The following is a 22,066-nucleotide window of genomic DNA, read 5'->3' on the forward strand; positions in this document are numbered from 1 at the left end:
AACATGGGAGAGAGGAGAAAGATATAGAAAGGAAAAGATAGAGGGGAAGGAACAGAGAGAGGAGAGAGAGGGAAGGAGGGAGGCAGGAAGGGCTACACAAGAGTGAGAGAAGGAGGGAGGGAAGGAGGAAAAAAGAGAGGAAGAGAGAGAGAGAGAGAGAGAGAGAGAGAGAGAGAGAGAGAGAGAGAGAGAGAGAGAGGATAAAGAAGGAGGAGAAGGGCATTGTATCCACCAACTACTCAGTTTTTGTTCAGCAGAAGAAAAAGGCAGTCTTAAGTCATTGAACTAAATCAATCTACCAATTCACACCAAAGAATAGTTTTAATAACCTGCCAATTCATACCAAAGAATAGTTTTGATGGTTAAGATGCATCTCTCTAAATATTCAAATTATTAAAAAGGAACTAAGCTTTTGTTTTAATTATATTTCTGTTCTCAGAAACCGTGATAATGCAAGTAAAAATCTCTAGGATTATTAAAGAAAACACATTTCATCTGTCATATTCTGTACTATAAATCTCAAATTATACTTCAGACAGTTAATTATTCCATCAAGTTGGCACCACTATTTGCCAAGCATTGTGCTTGGAATTTTGGAATATGATCCTATAAGGAAACCTTTCTCCCTGAATATATTTTTTTGTGGTACAATATTAAAACTTTTTTCAGATCTAGTTAGCACACAAAAAATCAGATTCTTTTAAATTACTACAAAAGTTATCATTGAATTTGGACAACTCACATAGTAAGCATGGAATCTCCAGGTAGATAGCCTATTCCATTTAGAAAATATGAATCCAGATATTTGGGATTAAGAAGTTATTAATATAGAAGAGCAAACCATAACTCATGTTGGGCATGTCTGTCTGGGTCAAGCATGCTTTTGGCGGACAGACATTCAGACAAGGAGAGATATGTGGCACCGCATGTTACCCAGCATAACAAACATACCTTTGCCATTTTCTCTGCCAACTGCAGGCGGCCATCGAGCTCCCTTCTGATCTGAGCGGCTTGCTCATCAGCGTTATCCAGCTTAAAATGAAAAGAAATACACATGGGTATAAAATGGGGCCTCACCGGCATAAAAACAAAGTCTAAAAGACTAAGAAATACTCAGTAAATCCCCTCAGCTACCTAGTCGGAAGTCTGATTGGTTCCACTGTAGCCCAATTATATTACTTTTCATTGGGCTTTAGTCACAGAATGCTAAATTTGTAAGATCCAATAGCTCCATTTATTAAGTAATCTAATCACTGCAATAACTCTGTGCCAAATGTGTTCGCAACAAACCTAAAACAAGAAGTTCTTATTTCCTTGAGGTTGACACAACTCATTATCAGATTTCTTTATTCCATTCTCTTCTCTTCAAGGTCATCCCTGAGCACTTACATTGATGAATTTCTTACTTTGTTTTCTTTTGGATGGCAAGACATCGATTAACATTTCATTTCTTATTTCCTACTTTTAAAAGCATCTCTTCATTTTTTTGGTCTCTACTAATGCAAGACAGTTAAAGCACAACTTGGCTGACAACTTTCTGCCATTGAAGTCTGCATGCATTGCTCATCCTAGTGATGGCACACATGCGGCCAAGACATGTTCACACATTTCCACAGATAAGCATTGCTTTAGAGCTCTATTTCAGGGTTTGAAATTCGATAGAAGGTAAATAAAAATGTAATCATTATCTTTCAGAAATCCCCCACATATATGGAAAACTATTCTCACTTGCTAATTGAAATCATTCTTAAGTTTTACTGCAATCTCCTCACCATTATCCCTTTTCCCAATAACTCAATCTTCTTTTATTAGTTCATCGTAAGATGTTAAACTTGTAATATACAGTGGTAAATTCCTTTCCACTTCAATCCATTCTCCTTTTCTATCCTAATTATCAGACGCTAGGCCAAAGGATGTAGCCATATTTTATTAAAGATAATTTGAATGTTTATGTGTATGGGTGTGAGTGTGACTGCATGCCACATGTGTGTAGATGTTCTTAGAGGCCAAAAGACGGTGTTGAATCTCACAGATCTAGAGAAACAGGTGGTTGTGAGTGCTGTTATTTATTTTTTCCACAGCTCTCTCCTTCTACCTAGCTCCCAACTGGTTAGTTTTGATAATGATGAACTTCATCTTACACAATGCTTAAAAATACATTCTGCTACAGCAAAGATGTTTTTAATTTACATAACAAAATAGGAGACGTTCCCTGACAAGGCAACATTGATAAACACTGGGGAGCTTTGTGTCTGAAGCCTGTGATCTCTTTGCAATCTAAAAGGTCCGAGTGTCCTTCTGAATATTCATGTTCAAAACTAGTGCCACTGACTGAAAACTCTGAAGTTCGTGTGTCTCTAGCTACAACACACCATGGGAGATCCAGACTTTTAACTGTCTACTTAAAAATTCAACTTACTCAAAAAAAAAGGCACATTGAATTTAATGGTCCCAGAAGAGATGAATCTTATATTTTGACTCATTCTACTGAGCACATAATGCCATGTTCTAAGTGATGTGTCACCTACCCCATTCCTTAAGCCCTAAATACAGGGGCCATTTTTGCCCTCTCCTTCCTAAACAGCTCAAGACCAATCTACCTACAGTTATACAAAGCAAGACCTAGAGCTACATAGTTGAAGACATGTGTACTTGGAATATTTCATTAGATCTCTTTTTGTACATGAATAGTATGTATACCTGCACATGTGTATGTGTACACATATGACCTTCAAGCTACGGTAATATAGCCCATTTTGCAAACAGCTACAAATACTTCTAACATGAAGTAATTAAGTATGAAAGATACAGGATGGGGGAGACAGCCCAGCTTGTGAAGTGCTGTGTGAAGACCTAAGTCCAGGTACTCAGCACATATATGAAAAGCCAGGTGTGAGATGTGGCGATACATCCGGTACATCGAAATTGGGCAGCAAGAGAATTTCTCACCTTGGCTGGAGAGCCACTTTAGCCAATCAAAACGCACCTGGTTCAGTAAGAGACCACATTTCAAAATTAGGCAGAGATTGAAGGGAACAGAGAACTGATACCAACCTCTGGCCTCCACATGTATACACACACACACACACACACACACACACACACACACACACACACATTACACATACAAGGGAACACACATATACACCTGTATACATACGTTCTCAAAAAGGGAATAAAGGAGAAAAAATTTCTTTGTTCTTTAAACCCTCAGTGCCACCTAAATAAGTGATTTTGTACACACGCGAGGGAGTATGGTGTTCAGGAGCAAGCAAAGCCCAAGTAAATCGGGATGAGCTTGTGACGATGCTGTTGACACAGCAGAAGCCATTGCTGGGCACACAGCTATGTGGCCTCAGAGGCTGCAGCAGAGGATCGCAGGCAAGCCTCCGCTTGAGCAGTGCACCTTCTATTGCAATTTCATCTCCTCCAAGTACATGATTTCAATATTTTATGTGACAAAAGATTACTTACTGCACAGATGTCTTCCACCGCACCGGGGACAGGACTTCTAAAGAGTGCCACTCAATCCTGACCATGACAGATGCACAAAAGCCCCTCTCGCCTCAGCAAGGCCTCTAGTTTATAGCACACAGACATTTTTCAACTTCAGGTTTCAAAGTATTTCACCAGCTTGTCGGATGATATCAAGAAACATACTTTGGTTTTCCTCACCTTCATTGCTACAGGCACACTATTTCCCCATTCACAATTCTCTAGCTGAGAACTCTTATCTTGACCCTTAGGGGAGTTAAGACTGTTTAAAGTTGTGAGCGGGATTTTATAGAGAAATAGGTTTTCCTTCCCAGAACTGCTTGGGTTTGGTAGCGTAGCTGCAGTACAATTACTACAAGAAACAGGACAAGTATTGGAGAAATTTGTGCAATGAAAACCTTACTGGGATCAGAAAGGATTTGTGAATGTGGAGATACTTAACATGGAGAACTTTGGCAGTTGTTCTCAAATCCTAAACTGTCATTGCTCATTTTTTTTTTCTCTTGATCTGCAGAGAAAAATAAGCCCCAGAGAACCGAAATACTTTTGAAAAGTACTGGGTAGGCCTATGCATGTTGAACATTATCTTAAGGAAATTTTTTAAAAGAATTTATTTATTTTACATCCCGACTGCAGTTTCCTATCCCTCCTCTCCACCCACCTCCCTCGCTCCCCTCTCATCCACTTCTCTGTTTCTATTCAGAAAATGGCAGGTCTCCCATGAGTATCAACAAAATATGACATAAAAAGTTGCAGTAAGACTAGTCACCTCTCCATTAAGTATTAAGTCTGGGCAAGGCAACCCACTATGAGGAACAGGGTCCCAAAAGCCAGTTAGCATCATAGACAGCATCTGCTCCCACTGTTAGAAGTCCCACAGAAAGAAAAGGCTATACAACAGTATCATATATGCAGAGGGCCTAGGTCAGTCCCATGCAGGCTCCCTGCTTGTTGGTCCAGTCTCTGAGCCCCTATGAGCCCAGGTTAGTTGAATGTGTGAGTTTTCTTGTGGTGTCCTTGACCCCTCTGGCTCTTACAATCCCCCCCACCTCTCTCTTCAGCAGGATTCCCCAAGCTCTGCCTGTTCGACTGTGAGTCTCTCTTTCTGTTTCCACCAGTTGCTAGACGAAGCCTCTCTGATGATTACTGAGGTGGGCATCAATCAAAGAGTATAGCAGAATATGATTGGGCATCATTCCATTGACATTTTCCCCCTCCAGTTATGTTTGGTTCTATCCTAGGTTTCTGGGCCATCCATCATCTGGGTCCTGGCACTTCAGGCTGTGTCAGGAGTGGGCTCACTCACATGACATGGGTCTCAGGCTGGACCAGTTGTTGTTTGGCAACTCCTACAATCTCTATGCCACCCCAAACACATCCCATAGGCAAGATGACTATAAGTCAAAGGTTTTGTGGCTGAGTTGGTGTCCCAATCCCTCCACTGGTAGGTAGTCTTGCCTGGTCATAGGAGATGGCAGGTTTGGGATACATAACTCCTTATTTCTAGGATTCTTAGCTGGGGTCATCCCTGTAGATTCCTTGGAAGTTCCCTTGCACCATGTTTCTACTTGACCCTGAAATGACCTCTATTCCAGTTGTCTCTATCAGGACTCTCCCCCCAACCCCACCCTACCTGATGGCTCAAGTTCCCATCCTCACCTACCCCCAGTACACCCACTACATCTCTTGTATTTATCCTTCAGGGAGAACCGAGAAGAAATTTTTTTAATTTATTTTTAATTGTATGCATGTGTGTCTTTGTGTTGCCATGTACGAATGCTTGTGCCCACAGAGGACACTGGATCCTCTGTAGCTGGAGTTACAGGCAGCTGACAAGCACTTAATGTGGGTAGGTGCTGAGAAATGAACTCAGGTTCTCTGCAAGAGCAGCAAGCACTCTTAAACAATGAGCCATCTCTTCAGCCCAAGAAAACTAGTGCATTCAATATGAAGATAACTTTACCAAGTTTCAGCCAATAGACTCTTTACATAGACTGTGACTTTGCCATCTAATGCTCCAAGAACTACCAACACATTCTTGTGTTCTTTAAATCAAATCACATATTAATAGATCGTTCTAAAAATGTCCTTCATGGCATTGTTAAGTATGAAAGTCCTATGTGATTAAACTGCTACTGCCAACCAGGCTGACTGCCCTAATATTAATCTAGTTGACCACAAAGGAAAGATTAATAGTTCTGTTTTCTATAATGGCATCTTTGCATATGCTAAGTTGAGCAAAGTGTACCTCTCTTCCTCCCACTGGAAAAAAAATCAATTACATTTTTTCTCTGAATTTCCACTCCAATTATGGCATATTTTTTGCAATTAACTGTATCTTGTTAATTTTCTTAGCAGTATGAAATATACAAGTTGACTATGATTTATACTGTTATATAGCTTTGGATTTCCCTTGAGGTTAATGTATAATGGTATGCTGCATAAATTTTATCTATAACTCTGTTTATTTACATATATCCATCAGAAATAACTGATGCAAACAAAATGCTTCTCTAAAATCAGTTTACTGAGTGCTTTGGGATTTATCATATAGTTTTACAATACCCATTGCCTAACTTGATGATGTCCACTATATAGATGAATTCTCTAACATGGCCTCAAAATAGTGATCAAAATATTTATTGTTATCAGATTATTTTACCTCACCTGTTAATTCTCTGTCATGACTTAAATCACAAATGGAAACAGAGAATTTCTCTACCCAGATGACTTTACTTAATCATATTCCTAAGTGTCCCAGCCCCCCATTGTCTCAGGCTGTGGATTTCTGTCTTCGTCATTAGCTGCTGCAGTTCAGATAGTCCAGCAGCTATTTCTCAATGAGGTGTCATAAGTCAGGGCACTGGGCTTCTCCATCTCTCACGTTGCAGATCTAGGAGTCCACACAGAGAAAAGTTCTTTCTTTATAGTCACCCTAACATGAATTCAAATTAGAAACTAGAGTGATCTTTAGAACCAGCTCCTTAAAGGTTCTGCATAATTGTGTATGGATCTGACTACAGTGCATCATGCTGAAATCCCAGAAGCAAAAGGGAAAGTCCCAGGGGATTATAAGAGGAAGGGAATGGGCGAAATAAAAACTAAGTAAGAGAGAATGACGCCCTACCACGTTGGCCCAGTATTTAGACTCTCAAACACTTTGTAGCAAGCCACCACCCTAACCTATTGTACCGTTGTGTTATCTACACAAATCTATCTATGATTTTTATCAATCATGAACATTCAGACATTTTCCAAACTATGTGCCCTGGGCTCACTTCTCCAGGGGGATCCTTTTCTCCCAACTTTATTTTGTTTTCCCTATCAATCTCCAAACATCTGAGAAAAGTAATTGAACCAAATATTTAGCAAATACACTCTCCAAAGATCTACTTTTCACAACTGTCTTGAATTTCTCAGGTGCTTATGATCTCTTCCGCCAGATGTAGTCACATGCTTCTTTTTTCACTTTATCTCATCCTGCTGACAGGAATGAAACACATCCATCCTTAATAGTGGGATCCAAGCAACTCAATTCTAAAGCAAATACAGAGAATAATCCCACTTGTATTTGGAAGTTTCTTGAATCCTAATGTATTCTTCACATTGATTCATTTCCTATGAAGCAAGCCCATGAGAACAAAACTGAAAATCTGCTTCTTGCCTTTTGATCATTAAAAATGCGCCAACAACTACAAAATAACTATTTTTTGTAATTTCATACAATAAAAGAACATAAGGAAATGAAGTTATTCCCTGACTCTTGAGAGCAATGTATTCCCTGTATGATGTTATCTATGATAGAATCAGATAACATCCTGTCTGCTCGATACAAACCTTTAAAAGAACTCCCTTATATCTACCTCTTAAATTATGCATAAAAATCTGACTCAGAAATAGAAGTTCTGCCACAGATTCTTGTAGAACAGTTCTAAGAGTCTTAAAAATTCATTTCCCAAATCACAGTTTCCTTTGAATACGTAAAACAGGGAAAAGATGAATGAGTTAATTAGATAGAAAATTACCCCATGTGAACCGGATTAAACTATATTAAATAATGGATCAAAATGTTCAAAGGCAGGAACGTAAGAAATTTAACCTCAAACGTTAAAGCCATGCGATTTCTGTAGCCTGGAGGATATACACACTGTTCTATAGGTACACATGCACCTAGCCATGCACATATAACCTTAAAATGTCAGATGCAACTCTGTAAAATCTTATATACCACAAAGTTTTTCTTTAGAATCTATATTAATATTTAATATTTTAGGACTGGATAGAAGGATCAGGGGTTAAATGTAATTGCTCCTCTTCCAGACAATTTGGGTTCAGTTCCCGGAACCCACACCAGGCTGCTCAGAAATGCCTGTAACTCCAGTTCTAAAAGATCCAAAGCCTTTTAGTCTCCATAGGCACCAGGCATAAACATGGTACCCATATATACATGGAAGCACTCACACATGCATGAAAGGTCCAAGTTAATAAGTTTTAAAAATTCATCTCTGTAAAGAATTAATTAACTAACATTTTCAAGCAACAATTTACTAATAATATTTTCGTGATAAAACGGTTTAATCTATATCCACATTAACCATCCTGGGGTTGAAAGTTTACCACTAAATAAAATAATGCACATAAACTCACTTTTCCAGATAGGAACTGTAACTTCATCATGACTAATAAAAACTACATACAACCATCACTTATTTGATATCATTAACTGTTCTAACTTTTATAAACACTTACCTCGGTTAGCCTTAGAGCATTCCTCTATGATGGGTCTCATTACTGTTCGCCATAAGTCAAGAAAATCTGAATCACAGGTGGTTTAAGCCACTTTCCTACAGTCACACAACTGATAAAGCGTGTTGATCTTACTGTTGAGCTATGGGTTTTAGCACAAGTGTTTCACAGTCCTAAGTTCAGTGTAGTATATACCTTCTGTTCTTTTTCATTATATATGAGTAAATGCACACAACAGGAAACACATTATATATTACTATACAGTTAATAGGAAAAATAACATCTACCCTATATAGGTTGTTAAAACACAGTAAAGGAGGCATTTCACATTACACACACACACACACACACACACACACACACACACACACACCACACACACACACACACCACACACACACACACACACACACATCAAAATAGAAAATGATAGGTTTACAGAGTACGACTGAAAATTGTAATTCCTAATATTTTTTATCCTCTCTCAACATTTAGCAAAAAAAAAAAAATGGAGGTGGGAGGAGGGAGGCCTTTGTAGAGGCAGTGGAATTTCCTTTGGTCTTGAAGAATAGAGAGGTAAGATAGCTAAGTGGTGGGGATCATGTAAGGTAAAACCAAAATGTAAGAAGATGAAGCATGACAACTATTTATGCAGTAGTTACACAGTTAAGTGTTACATGACAATTAGATGTTCCACAGATGTAGGACTGTGTACGTTTCATGCAAACTCTGTACTACTTTATTTTAGAAATAGAAGGAACATCAACATATTCTGATATCTAAAGAAGGTTCTGGAACCCTACATTCACAACAACTGTACAAATGATTCAGAGATGGAGAGAGAGAAGTCTTAATCATCTGAAATTGCTTATATAAGAATCATAACATCATATTAACATAAGAAATAATGTCATTTTAAATCTTTAACAACAACAGATGTATTTCAATTACTCAGTACTAAGATTCAGGAATTGATCATAGCTATTCATTGTGTAAGATCTTTCTTACTAAAGTAATAACCAGACTGTACTATACTAAGGTGATTGGGACAAAAAAAAGAATTTATAATTTTTTTCTAGTTTAAAGCAAGGAATATTTAAAATAAAGCTTAAAATATTAAAATTCTCTCAATGACTGCTAAATCTCTATTCTAAAACCTTACATCTAAATATAATTATAAATTTGCATATCAAATTTCATGTATTATGTTTATATAGACAAATAATATTTGGATTTTAATACGTGTAGTACCAAACTGATTCCAGGAACACCAATGAGAAGCCCTGCTTGTGGATAATTGCTACCATACAATGGAAGGCTGGAACAATGCTCGAGCAGAGGAAGCACTACGTTGGAACAAAAGCCAGAGACGACGTTTTATAGAAAAGCTCTAACAGACAAACATAAGCAACTCCCACCACTACTGGAATTTACATTTATATTTTGTTACTTCCAAGGAAAGTTGGTGATTCAGTGTTTTCATGTAGGCAGATACGCAGGAATTCTGAAATAGAATCCAGAACACAGAAACAGAAGAATGTATGGATCGACTTTAGGGAGGCCCAGCTGTTCAAGAGTTTTATATGCAATAGAGAAGTAAATACAGATCTCTGTTTTGGTTTCAAGTTGCAATGTCACCCACAGCCTCATGTTATAAACACCTGACTCCCAGTTGGAGACACTGCTTTGGGAGGATACACAATCTTTTGGAGGTGGGGCTTAGCTGTTAGTCATAGAGCCCTTGACGGTGTCTTGTCTAGGGCCTTTCCATACTCTCTGCTTCCAAGCTGCCATTAAATGAGCAACTCTACTGAAGCAACCATGATATTCCGTCAGACAAAGTATATAGGGCTAAGTGACCCTAGGTTTGGGTTGTTCCTCACAGGAATTTGGCTTTGGAATTTTGTAGTGATGCTCAAGCAATCACTACAGTAAAGTTGTACCAGAAGTGTGGTCTTTGGATAAGGGTTGTAGGAGGAATTTGGAAGAATCCCAGTCCTGGGCTAGAGAAGCTCAAAATGCTGTAAGCAGAGCTGTACAGATGATTTTGGAGGGAACTTAGAAATCTCCTAGAAACAGAAGTGACCATGAATTTCTTGTAGGAATAGGGGCTTTCTTGGAGACTGGACTAAAAGTCACTTCTTTTACATTCTGGCAAAGAATCTGTCTTCATTTGTCGCTGTCCTGAAACGTGATGGGAAGCTGAGTTTAAAGGTAAAAAAAAAAAAATGAATTACATGGTGGGGGAAATTTTACTTGTAGCATCTGGACTCTGGCAGATTTTTGATTACTAAGATTTCCGAGAGTTAAAAAAAAAAAAAAAGGCCTGAGACAATAAGGGGAGAAAAGTATTACAGTAGATTTAAATATATACAGTATGGCTAGAAAAGGCATAAGTAAAAGGTTGTGAACCATGAAAGTATAGTGTTATATTGTGGAATGTTATTTTAACTAGGCAAAGATGTGTTACATTTGCTTATGCTGTGGAATATTACTTTAACTATGCAGAAGTGTGTTACATTTATTTTTGCTGCATTTGTTAATGATTTAAAGATGAGTTACTTTTGTTTTTGCTGCATTTGTTTAATTATATAAGGAGGTATTGCATTTGTTCCACCTTGCCTGTCCAAGACACCTGATATAATAAAAAACTGGCAAAATGCTAGGCAGAAGAGGAATAGGCAGGGCTGGTGAGGAGAGAGAATAAGAATAATTTAGAATGGGAAAAGAAGAGAATTAGGGAGACACATGGGGCCAGACAGACAGACACAAAAGAAGCAGGAAATGTAGGACATACAGAAAGAAAGGTAAAAATTCTCAAGGCAAAAACAGAGATGAAGAGAAAATAGGTAAAGTTATAACAGCTAAGCTATGTCCAAGCATTCATAACTAAGAAGACTCCTTGTCATGATTTGGGAGCTTGTTGGAAACCCAATAGAAAGCTTTCTACAATGTTACAGATATTGGTGTTACCTTTAAAATTTTGAGTTACTTTCTAGTGGGACACTTAGAAAAATGTTTCTTTAAGGCTAGGCCCTATCCATGACAAACCCAGGGACACAAAATTACATAAAAATTTTCATTTTAAGAACTTTCATTTGAGAAGAGAGATCCCTGGTCCATCTTGATTACACAGGGAAGTCGAAGAAATTGTATTCTTGAGTTCAGCCACTCAAGCCCTCAGAAGCCACACTGACAACTACCCAAAGATGCTTGGTAGCATCTCAGGTGGCAGCAGACCTCAGTATCATCCACTTGACACCGCATTTCCAGGCATGTAGAATGTGTGACAAGACCACGGGGACATATACTGATATTTCAAAGGAAGACTCTGGAAGTTAGACAATGTCGAGAAGAAATAGATTTCCTGCAAAGACCTTTTAGGTGAGAGAGAGGATGATATGTAAAACTGTGAAGGTGAAGTCTAAGCCACAGTGGAGACTAGAGTGGGCTAGAGAGGCCATGATGTGGAACGTAACAGACCATACATGGAGTGATCCTGAGAGAGAACACAGAAGGCTGGCAGGCTGAGACCACCTGCATGGGATTGAAGGGAACTACAACATTCAGTGGGTACCCTAACGGGCTTGGGCTTGTTTTGATCTGATCCTTACTTTTGATCCCTCTATTTATCCCTTTCCCAATTAAAATATTCCTCAGCAGTGCTTCCTATCACAAGGTAAATCCTAAGCTCTTTCATCAAATTGTTTGCCTCCTCACGCCCATCTCTCATTTATCTAGAAATTCATACAATATGCCTTCTAGCTTACTACAATCTGTGTATAGTTAGATTTTCATCACTCTGACCAAATACCTAAGAGAAAATAATTTAGAAACAGAATTTATTTGCTTCATAGTTATAGAGGGTTTTTAGTCCTTGTCGGAGAAGAGATTCTTTTCCTCATGGTGGATGGGCAGCAGAGTGAGGTGGAGGTTTCTAAGAAGAGCTACATCTCTTAGGGATAAACCCCCAATGATCTAATTCCTCCAGTGAGGTGCTGGAGTTGCTAGAACCTCCTTAAATAGTGTGACTAGCTGGGTACCAAGCACTCAACACATGAGCCTGCAGGGGGCATTTGATATTCAAACCATAACATGAGCCATCTAGTCCCTTATGCATTTGTCAATTGGTATTTCTTCCAGGAGTTAAGTTTATGTGCATCTTCGAAAACTCAGGAATTGCCATCTTTTTAGAGCAATCTTTACAGAGGTGATTCAGGAATACGGAACACCCACTGTTCCGTATTGCTGCGTCCCAGCACCAAGTTGAGAGACTCACATCCACCTGTAACTTCTGCTCATGGAAGTTCACCCTCTTATGGACCTTATGGGCATCCATACACTCATGTAGACACACATACACATAAATGTGAGATTTAAAACAATCTTTTAAAAAACCTGTTACACTGAGTAAGACTCCACTATAGAAGCTGACTTTTTCACATTGTCATATCATGTCTCCTTCGTGGAAACACTTCCCTTATCCCCGGACAGATCTAGCCATAGGGAAGAGTCCTATAATGGGACCTTAGGGCAAGTTCTTTAGTACTCAGTTTGCATCAGCATCACCAAGGAACAGCAGACATTAAATTCTCTTGTAACAATCTGCTGGTCTTAAAGGTCTGAGGGTATCTAGTAGTTCTAAAAAATCTTTTATTTTGCTATTGTGCATGTAGAGTTGAAGAATCATAAAGAAATCATGAATGTAATCTGACACCAAGTTAAGACATTGTTATTAATGTGTTCATGTTAGGTCCCTCAGGAAAAAAGTGTACTGATGAACTGTACTAATATCTGTCTTCTGATCTCATGAAAATACCTCGAGGGAAATAACCAAATCTGGGTCATGTATCATACAAATATATCATCTTAGTTTTGCAAGATACAAATTCTCCATTAAAAAATAACAATAGGCTATGGGCTGCAGAGGTGGCTCCGCAGTTAAAAGCATGTACTGCTCTTGAAGAGAACCAGGGTTTGGTTCCAAGAAAACATATGATGGCTTACAAACACCTATAATTCTAGTTTCAGGACACATGATCCCTTCCTCTAGTCTCTATGATAGCAGCATACATGTGGTATACATACATGTACTCAGCATATATGTATAAATTTATATACATAAAATAAAAATAGATAATTAAAAAAATCCCAGTAGTTTTCAATATACTAAAAATGTACTCTCAGAGAAGACATTATTAAAAATATGATATTTTAATAGCTCAAAAAAGTACCTAGTTTTAAGCCTAATAAAAAACCTGAAAGACCTCTATGGTACAAAATCACTAGATGATGGAAAGTTCTTTTGCTCTGGATTGCCAGAATTAATATCATGAAAATGGTTATACTACTAAAATTTATATAGAGAGTTAATACAATAACCATTAAAATTCTGATGTCATATTTCACACATTTAGAAAAGACAATCACATACAACCACAAAAAAACCTCAACTGGAGGTATGAAAATACAATACCTCAAGTTATACTACAGAACTACAATGGCAACTTGAATGAATATTTTTCATTAACAATCAACCATGAAGGATAAAGACGTCATTCCTAACTATGTTTGAAACAGCACGTTCATTAGCAGTTGAGAAAAGCAACAAGCAGATCAGCAAAACTACATCATTCCTAGTACTATTATGAGAAATTCTCATCGGTCTGTAAATGTGCTCTCAGTTTTAAAAGTGGAAAAGTTGGAAACATTTTCTAACACTAACAGGCTTGATCTAGAAAAACAAAACAAACAAAAGCAGAAGCCAGAGGGCCTGAAAATTTTAGAATGAAAAACACAATTAACACAACATTTTGGAGAAGTTTTATTAATGAATGTTCTCTATTTTACATTTTTATGACAGGATTATCACTTAGTAGCTTGCAACCACCCTGCTTTATCTGGGATTGTAGGTGTGAGTCACCACACTTAGCCAAAAAGACAAAGCAAGCACACAAACAAAAAGTAAAACCACCATAACAAGACAAGGACAGAGTCTTGTTATACAGCCTAGGCTGACCTCCAACTCAAGATAATATCTCAGGTTCTCTGGTGTAGGTGTTATAAGAGCACACCACTAAGCCCAACAGCAATAACCTTTTGTGTGGCCATACAGAAGCCCAAATTAAGAAATAAAATGTATAGTGAAGTGATGCACACTAATAAAAATGTATAATTTGATTTATTTACAATGCTAAAAAATCTAATTTTTAGAGGGGAAATTTACTCAATATTACTAACCAGAGACTCAAATTCACTTAACTTGAACTCATCTAATTTATAGTACCAGGCAATTGCATGAAAAAGAAATAAACATATTTATAAGTATTTATAGTTATTTCAATCATCAATTTTAGTATTTCAAATTCACTTAAATCAAACTCATCTAATTTACAGTATCAGGAAATTCTGTAGAAAAGAATTAAGCATATTTATAAGTACTTATAGATATTTCGATCATCAATTATAATATCTTAAAAATGGGAAATAATAAGATTTATTTCTTCTCAAAAGTCTTAATCATACTTGAATGTTTTAAGTAGTTTTGACATTTCAAATTACATATACACACAAATATCCCTAAGTCATTATAATTTCCTCATTTATTGCTTTATTTTGAAGGTTATCAAATGTAACTCTACATAAAACGTGCATTTGTTTCCTCTGGAAACACAATAACTTTCTAGCATAAGCTACTGGATGAAAATAAGTGAAAAAGAACGTGGTGGCAGTGAAGGTCACTTCTAGTCTTGGGAACATTTTTCCTCTGTGTTCATGTTCTTTCGCAGGCTTTGAATTGAAGTGTTCAGAACATTTAATGCCTCATGGTTTCTGGTTTTTTTTGGGGGGGGGGGGCATTCCTTCCATAGGGAAAGAACCAAGAAAGAAAAGCAGTTACTTTATTATTTAAGTAAGGCTAAATCTAAACTCCAAATTCATCTCCAAACCTTAATGTTCAATGGTTGGAAAGCTTCTAGAGAAATGGAATCATAAACACTGAATTTTAACAGTTCACCAATATTTCTGATTACCACTTTAAAAACACTCTGGCAGTTCTGTGGTATTCTTAACTGCCCTTCAAGTTCTCAGAGTACAAGGAATATGGGTGAGGGATATTTAGAGATCAAGTTCTTAATTAACATTGCTTTGACTTTTGAGTAAATCTAGGTGAGTCATTTTATTTCAGTTAATGGAATGAGATTATAAAACATTGATGAATGCTGCTTCAGGCAGAAAAGATCAGGATCTAGATAGTGATAAAAATTGAGTTACTCAATCCTCTTAAACCTAAATAAAGAGGCAGAAGGATAAGCATTCCCATGAGTATATACAGCACTATGCATATACTCTGGGCTCTGGTCACGTAGTTCTGCTTACGTCTTTACACTTTGGAAGACCCTTACCTTGTTATGTGAATGTCATTGTGAGCCACGGCCCCACCTCCTGTTCTGCAGTCTATGCATGTGGGTCTCTCTGCCCCAGAGAATTTTGGCAATTTAAATTTTGGTAAATTTGTTTATGATAATATATTATCCTGCCTTCCTCAGACTCTGCAGGATAGACCCATGCAGTGAGTTATTACATCACTGTGTCATTTACAAAGGCATGCTTTGAAAAATTAAGGCTAGCAAATACCTAGATCTTATCTGTCACTGTACTCTGCTCATTTCACACAATTCATGGAGCATATTATCTATTTCCATGCATGGTTACTAACTGATGTGAGCATGCTGTATTCACCTTATGTCATATTTTAAGAAATTCTTTAAGAAACATTTAATTTCTGTTTAAAGAAAATAAGCTTACTGATCCAACTTAATGACATTTTAAGTTATACAAAACTGTTTAGTAATTTAGGTTATAAGTGCCCATCTTTTATACCCAGTATTATCCCTGTCACTGCATTTTGGATATTCTCCTGAAATTAGAATTTCGGCTGACAGTTTACTCTTTGTCCTTACTTGCAGTACTTTTAATATTCTGGGCTAAATCATGGCTAATGATCTGTAAAGCTATGATGAGCACTCTGGATGAGTTCTTTATGATATGTCCCTCTAGTTTCTTATCTCCTCTGGAGTTTAGGTGGCAGCTGAAGACTGTTTCAGAGAGGCTACAACAGGAAAATCCTAAAATTTCTCAGAGGCTTGGCAAAAAAAGAATAGAAAGTCTAGCTAGGTGGGCTGGAGGCCCACATGCAGCTCTGTTGGGCTACCCAAGTGCACCTCTGGTCTGTGCTGGTGGCTAAAAAGCAATAGGCAAACAGCTTTTCCATGAATTCATACCCCAAACATTGGGCACCAAATGTAGCACAAATAATAGAAACCCAGAGACAGATATTGGTGTTCATCCTGAAGACCAGAGAAGCAAAGCAGTCAAGTCTATTTGTAATTCTCTCTCCAAAATATTCCCTCCCAATAAAACACGAAGTGTTTTCTGTGACTTCTGACTCTCTTAACTTTTCATATTTTGTTGGAAGATAACAACAACAAATAAAAACCAACATGTATATACACACACTTGTACAGACACACATACACACACACAGGGGGTCATGTGTACATGTACTTCACTTGCAGAAAAGAGAATATCATTTTTTTCTTAATTTATTTCATAATTTCTGTAAAATCACCATTTTTCTTTAGGAAAATGTCTCCCATGAGAGGTTTTTATGATTTTTGTTTTCCACTTATTTTTAATGATCCATCTCTAAACTTTTTCAATCAGGAAGTAAAAAGAGTTCCATTTTCTGCTCAGATATATGAAGAGCTTGAACCCTCATCACTCCCATTCTTAAAAGCAAAGGCTGAGCAAATAGAAAAATCAAAAACCTTGATCAGGCACCAGATGCCATGCTGGTGGAGCACTTGCTTACCCAGTTCTTTTCACAAGGTGCTAAGCTGAATACAGGGAGCTTAGCTCCCTGTCTCACTGACTTCCCTTCTAGTAATAAGGGGCCAAGAAATTATCCCAAGTAGCCAGGAAAGAAAGAGTGGAAGGTTTTTTCTAAATTTATCAGACCCTCCTCCCAATATAAGAGATTTTGCCAACGAGAAAAGCCAAGCCCTTCTTCCAGTTTCAGTGAAACAATACCACCACACTTGTGGCTTTCCTGTCTCATCTCCTGGCGACACAAAACCCAACCAGAAAACTCAGTGATCAGGGTACAGAGAGCTTAAGAAAATACATTGTGAAGTCTGTAGTACAGAAGGAAATAAGGGACTTGAAGGTAGAAAGAAATGAGTCCCCTGGACAAGAAACAGAAACACAAAGGTTTTATCACAGTGACCTGGGTCCATGAAAAGATTTAATCAGACTAAAAAGCACCCCTTCCATTGTCCAGCACATTGCTATGGATACATCTCTAACACAGCAGTAGACAACAGCCAAAACAGATGTGAATACAGACTCTCTGTGGAGTGAATAGAGAAGCTCAGATTCAAAGAACATCGGAACAAAAGCAAGCATAGATGGAGGAAAAGTTATGGAACTCTAACCCTCACTACTGAACTATTCCTGCTGATAGACTCAGAGATAGAGCAAACATTGCTTTCGGTTATGTACCCACTGATGATTCCACCAGGCATAATGACACAGTGAAAACTACTATGGTGAGTGCATGAATTATCTGCAGTGTTATTGACATACTACTTTATTATGAATTAATTCTTTATTCATCTAAATTATTCACAATAAAATTAGCGGTGCAATAAAAATAAGAAACACGAATAAGATGCAGAAATTAAGGAAAATAGATTTGCAAAATGGTTAAAGATAAACACAGATACATTATAGAAAAAGTCACTTCCAATCTAATGGTCACACAATGGCCATGGTTAAACTAAGTGTATCATAAACAAAACCAAAAATCATGAATCTGGGAAAGGGACTAGTAGAGATTGCGCGGGTTGTTAGAGATGGAGGGAAGTGAGAGAGTGTGGGGAGAGACTGAATACATTAGAAACACGTATGAGATAATTAAATACAATTAGTCAATAGAAAAAAAAAACAAAACAAAAACACAAGCATATTGGGATTTTGAAGCTTCTTGTATGTATGGCCCCAAGAAACAGGCACAACCTAACCCATGGTCAGATTAGCACAATTCTCACACAACAGTCTTATTAGGTCAGATCCCATCATTTGGTACAATATATTTGACTTTCTAAAATAATTCAAGATGTATATAAAGACATGTATAAAAGACTCAGAAAGAACAAATCAAACATCTGAACCAGAAACAACTGTCAAACAAGGAGATTTAATTACAACTATTAATATGCCTCTTGTCTCAAAGAAAAACATTTCAAACTTAACAGAGGGTGCTAATGCTAATAAAAAAGCACTTTAACAGTAATGAATAATGTCGTCCTCCTATCAGAAAATTTAACTGTTTAAAACAACAGTTGTCATAACATATTGATTGACTATGGCATATCATAGTCAAGATGAATTATACTAATACAGCATAAGAAAGAAGGAAGAACACTGAATTGTAGGGAAGCTGAATTGGACTTAAAAGTCCCCTAGTGTCACATGAGGAAGGAATTAGGTGATTTTATGATCTATAATATATAACTTATGAAATCTAGTAAATATACTTAAAAACGGAATGTGTGCTACATCAAAAGAAGATAGAGAAAGAAAGCATAGAAAGTATTAAAGACAAAATGATATAGGGACAAAGGAAAGCAGCAAGGAAATAATAACAGATTGTACTATTTAAGTCAACTATAGTAATCACTTTAATTATGAGTGATCTAAACACAGGCATTGAAAGAAAAAACTATCTGAGTGGGTGTAAACAAAACAAATAAACTCTCAAGACCCAATTACACATTTAAAAATAAAATCATGTTAAAAGTCAACACAAGGGAAAATATCCACCATGCTAACTCTAATCATAGGGAAGCGCCAGCTAGCTCCATTAGGGTAAGACAAAGTAGGCTTTAGAGAAACAACAAGGACATCTCGATAACGGATGTAATTCTACAAGAAGACAGAACAGGTCCTACACGAGGTAAATTCTGATAGAACTGAATGCAAATATAAACCCACCATTACATCAGTGACTTGAATGGGAAGTATTGTGTGCTGCAAGTCACAGGAGAGAGAAATTATAAGGTCCAAACCTCATATGCAAAGAACAGTTTTTAAAAAGAAGACAAAAGATTCTGCGTTAATAACCATAAACCTGTAATATGTAGGAAGGTATTTTATAGGCAATATAAATTGGAATGTGTAGTTAACTATTTGGGCGGTTCTACCGCCCCACTGCATTTGGAACAGGGAAGCAGTAGGCTCAGCTTGTTTTCTTTAACTTGGTGAGTCTTTTGATAAATTCTCAGTAAACAGCTACTGAATGACTGAATCTCGATTTTATTACTTAGTGTTGGTCATCAACATTAACTTTACAAAGAGACCACTATGGACAGCATGGGAGGTGATGTCTTAGCCGTAGACATTTGTTAATACGTAAGCTCGTGATTTGCTGTTATCCTCCACTATCAAAATGCCACCTGGCTTAATGGCACGGCGAAAACAACGACAGTGAGCACATGAACTGCTTGTAGGGTGAAGGTGACATGCTAATTAATTATTAATGAATTCTTAATTTATTCATCTAAATTATTCACAAATTAGTGATGAAAAGTAAGGAACCTGAAAGGATACAGAAATTAAGAGAAACAAACTTGCAAAAAGATCAAAATAAATGTGTGTGCAATATAGAAGTGCAATTCTTAATGATTTTTAAAAGGGTAGAATTTTGGTGATTTGAATTGTATATTAGGGCTGAGTTAAATAATATATACACCCAAAAAAATGCAAATACCTAAGGAATATATTATGAGACAAATCAGTCTAAAAATGAAAACCATATGAGATTTTATTCAATTTTCATATGCATGACTTGAATAACAACTTAAGAGAAAACATATTATTAGCTGTCATTGCTTTAAATTAGCCAGTTTAACAATCATCCTCAATTCATTTCTTCCCGGCTGAGGCTAAGAAAAAAAATTGAAATTGAAATTACTTTGATAACACTCTGAAAACTAGCATCATACTTTAATGACAAATTATTTTGCACTGAGGAGCACTGGCTCATTATACATTAAAGACATTGTTGTGGCTGCAGATGACTGTCATTTTTCTATTCAGGGCCGACCCTGTATATGCCTAGTAGCCACCAATGTGATGTCCTTAAATAGGGTACATGGGACCAATCATGACTGGCTAATGATACTGACATTCTCCCCCCACCCAACTTCTTCCAAAACTTCTTTCAAATATCACTCTTTGATTTAATAAAATTCAATCTCACTCAGCTATTCAAGGGAATTGATTGTAGAATGAAAAATACTTATTCATAGGGTGATAAACATGCTCCTTCCATGCATCAGACATGGAAAGGACAGGCATCGGAGCACTTACCTGGCATGCGTTATAAAGGAGCTGGTGTTCCAGTTTCTTAATCCCCAGGATCTGCTGGAACATTTCATAGAGCTGCTCCTTGCTCAGAATAAGCTCAGACACGGCACTCAGGGTCATCCTGTTCGGCTGTTTACACAAGTCTTCTTCTCCCCTGTAAATGGCATCATACTTGGCTATCCATGAGCTCAGCACAGTCTCTTTGCTCAGGCCATCTATTTCCGGCAAGCTGCGTACACGTTTCTCTATGTTTTTCTTAAACACCTCTCTGAAATCATTAGCAGAACACCCTCCACTCTGAACCATTCTGGCCACTCGGTCACTCTTTAGAAAAACCTGAAAAACAAAATCAAACACATCTGTAATTAGGCAGGGTCACTAATATCTATGCTTTCAGCAATCTAGCCTGGGCACAAAATGTTCTGCCATGGCTCAAAATGCAAAACACAAGTATGATACAATACATGATAACATATGAAAGGAGTCACAAATCTCTGGAAACTGTTGAAAACTCGTGAGAGGCAGTATGTAGTCCTGAGGAAGCTGAGATAACCTACAAATCGGGTCCCACCTGAAGGTCAAGGATGCACACACAAAAGTGGAGTTCCAGTGTTTGTTAACAAGGGCCTACACTTCCCATTCCTCTGCTGCCTGAGAACACAGTGCTAAAAGAATGGTCTAAGAAGCAAGAGTCACTCAGCGAATACAACAACCTATGGCACTTTGACTTAGGGCAGTGGTTCTCCACCTTCTTAATGCTGTGACGCTTTCATACAGCTCCTCATGCTGTGGTGACCCCAACCATAAAATTATTTTCATTGCTACTTCACAACTCTAGTTTTGGTATTGTTATGAATTATAATGTAAATATCTATGTTTTCTGGTGGTCTTGGATGACCCCTGTGAAAGGGTCATTCTGCCTCCAAAGAGGCTATGACACACAGGTTGAGAACTGCTGACTTCGAACTTCCCAGACTCAGAAACTAGAACAACTAAACTTCTGTTGTTGATAATTCTCTCATCTGACTCCCCACATACCTCATTCTCATTCAAATGGTTAAAAAACTAGTCAGAAATACATAGCCAACTTCCATACGTATATTTGGTAGTCCTGGGTAAATAAGTAAAAGAAGGCTTGGAGGCCAATAGTTTTGTAAAAATACACTCAAGTCAATAAAAAAAAAAAAAAAAAAAAAAAAAAAAAAAAAAAAAAAAAAAAAAAAAACCTATGTAGTTGTTAACCCAAACTACTTCATGACACAGAGGTTGGATATATTTGGCTGTCAATGCCCATGGATGAGGGTCCCTTCTACTTTGATTAAAGGTCAGAGAGTCCAGGCCTATTCTTGCTCCTTCAAGGTTATAACAGAAAAATTTGACGCAGGGTGTAGCTATC

General features: G+C 37.4%; 1 protein-coding gene across 8 annotated transcripts in view; it reads right to left on the reverse strand.

Annotated features, from left to right (window-relative positions):
* Cadps2 (calcium dependent secretion activator 2) overlaps positions 1-22,066 on the reverse strand; it is a 510,179-nt gene that overhangs the window by 289,516 nt on the left and 198,597 nt on the right. For all 8 annotated transcript variants that reach the window (XM_038320974.1, XM_038320981.1, XM_038320973.1 and 5 more), the window contains exons 3-4: positions 20,674-21,006; positions 952-1,032 (exon numbers count right to left, since the gene is read on the reverse strand). In XM_038320974.1, the coding sequence (XP_038176902.1) occupies positions 952-1,032; positions 20,674-21,006 (414 nt within the window). The remainder of the gene's footprint in view (positions 1-951; positions 1,033-20,673; positions 21,007-22,066) is intronic.

Source organism: Arvicola amphibius, chromosome 2 (genome assembly GCF_903992535.2).
Source record: "Arvicola amphibius chromosome 2, mArvAmp1.2, whole genome shotgun sequence".
NCBI lineage: Eukaryota > Metazoa > Chordata > Mammalia > Rodentia > Cricetidae > Arvicola > Arvicola amphibius.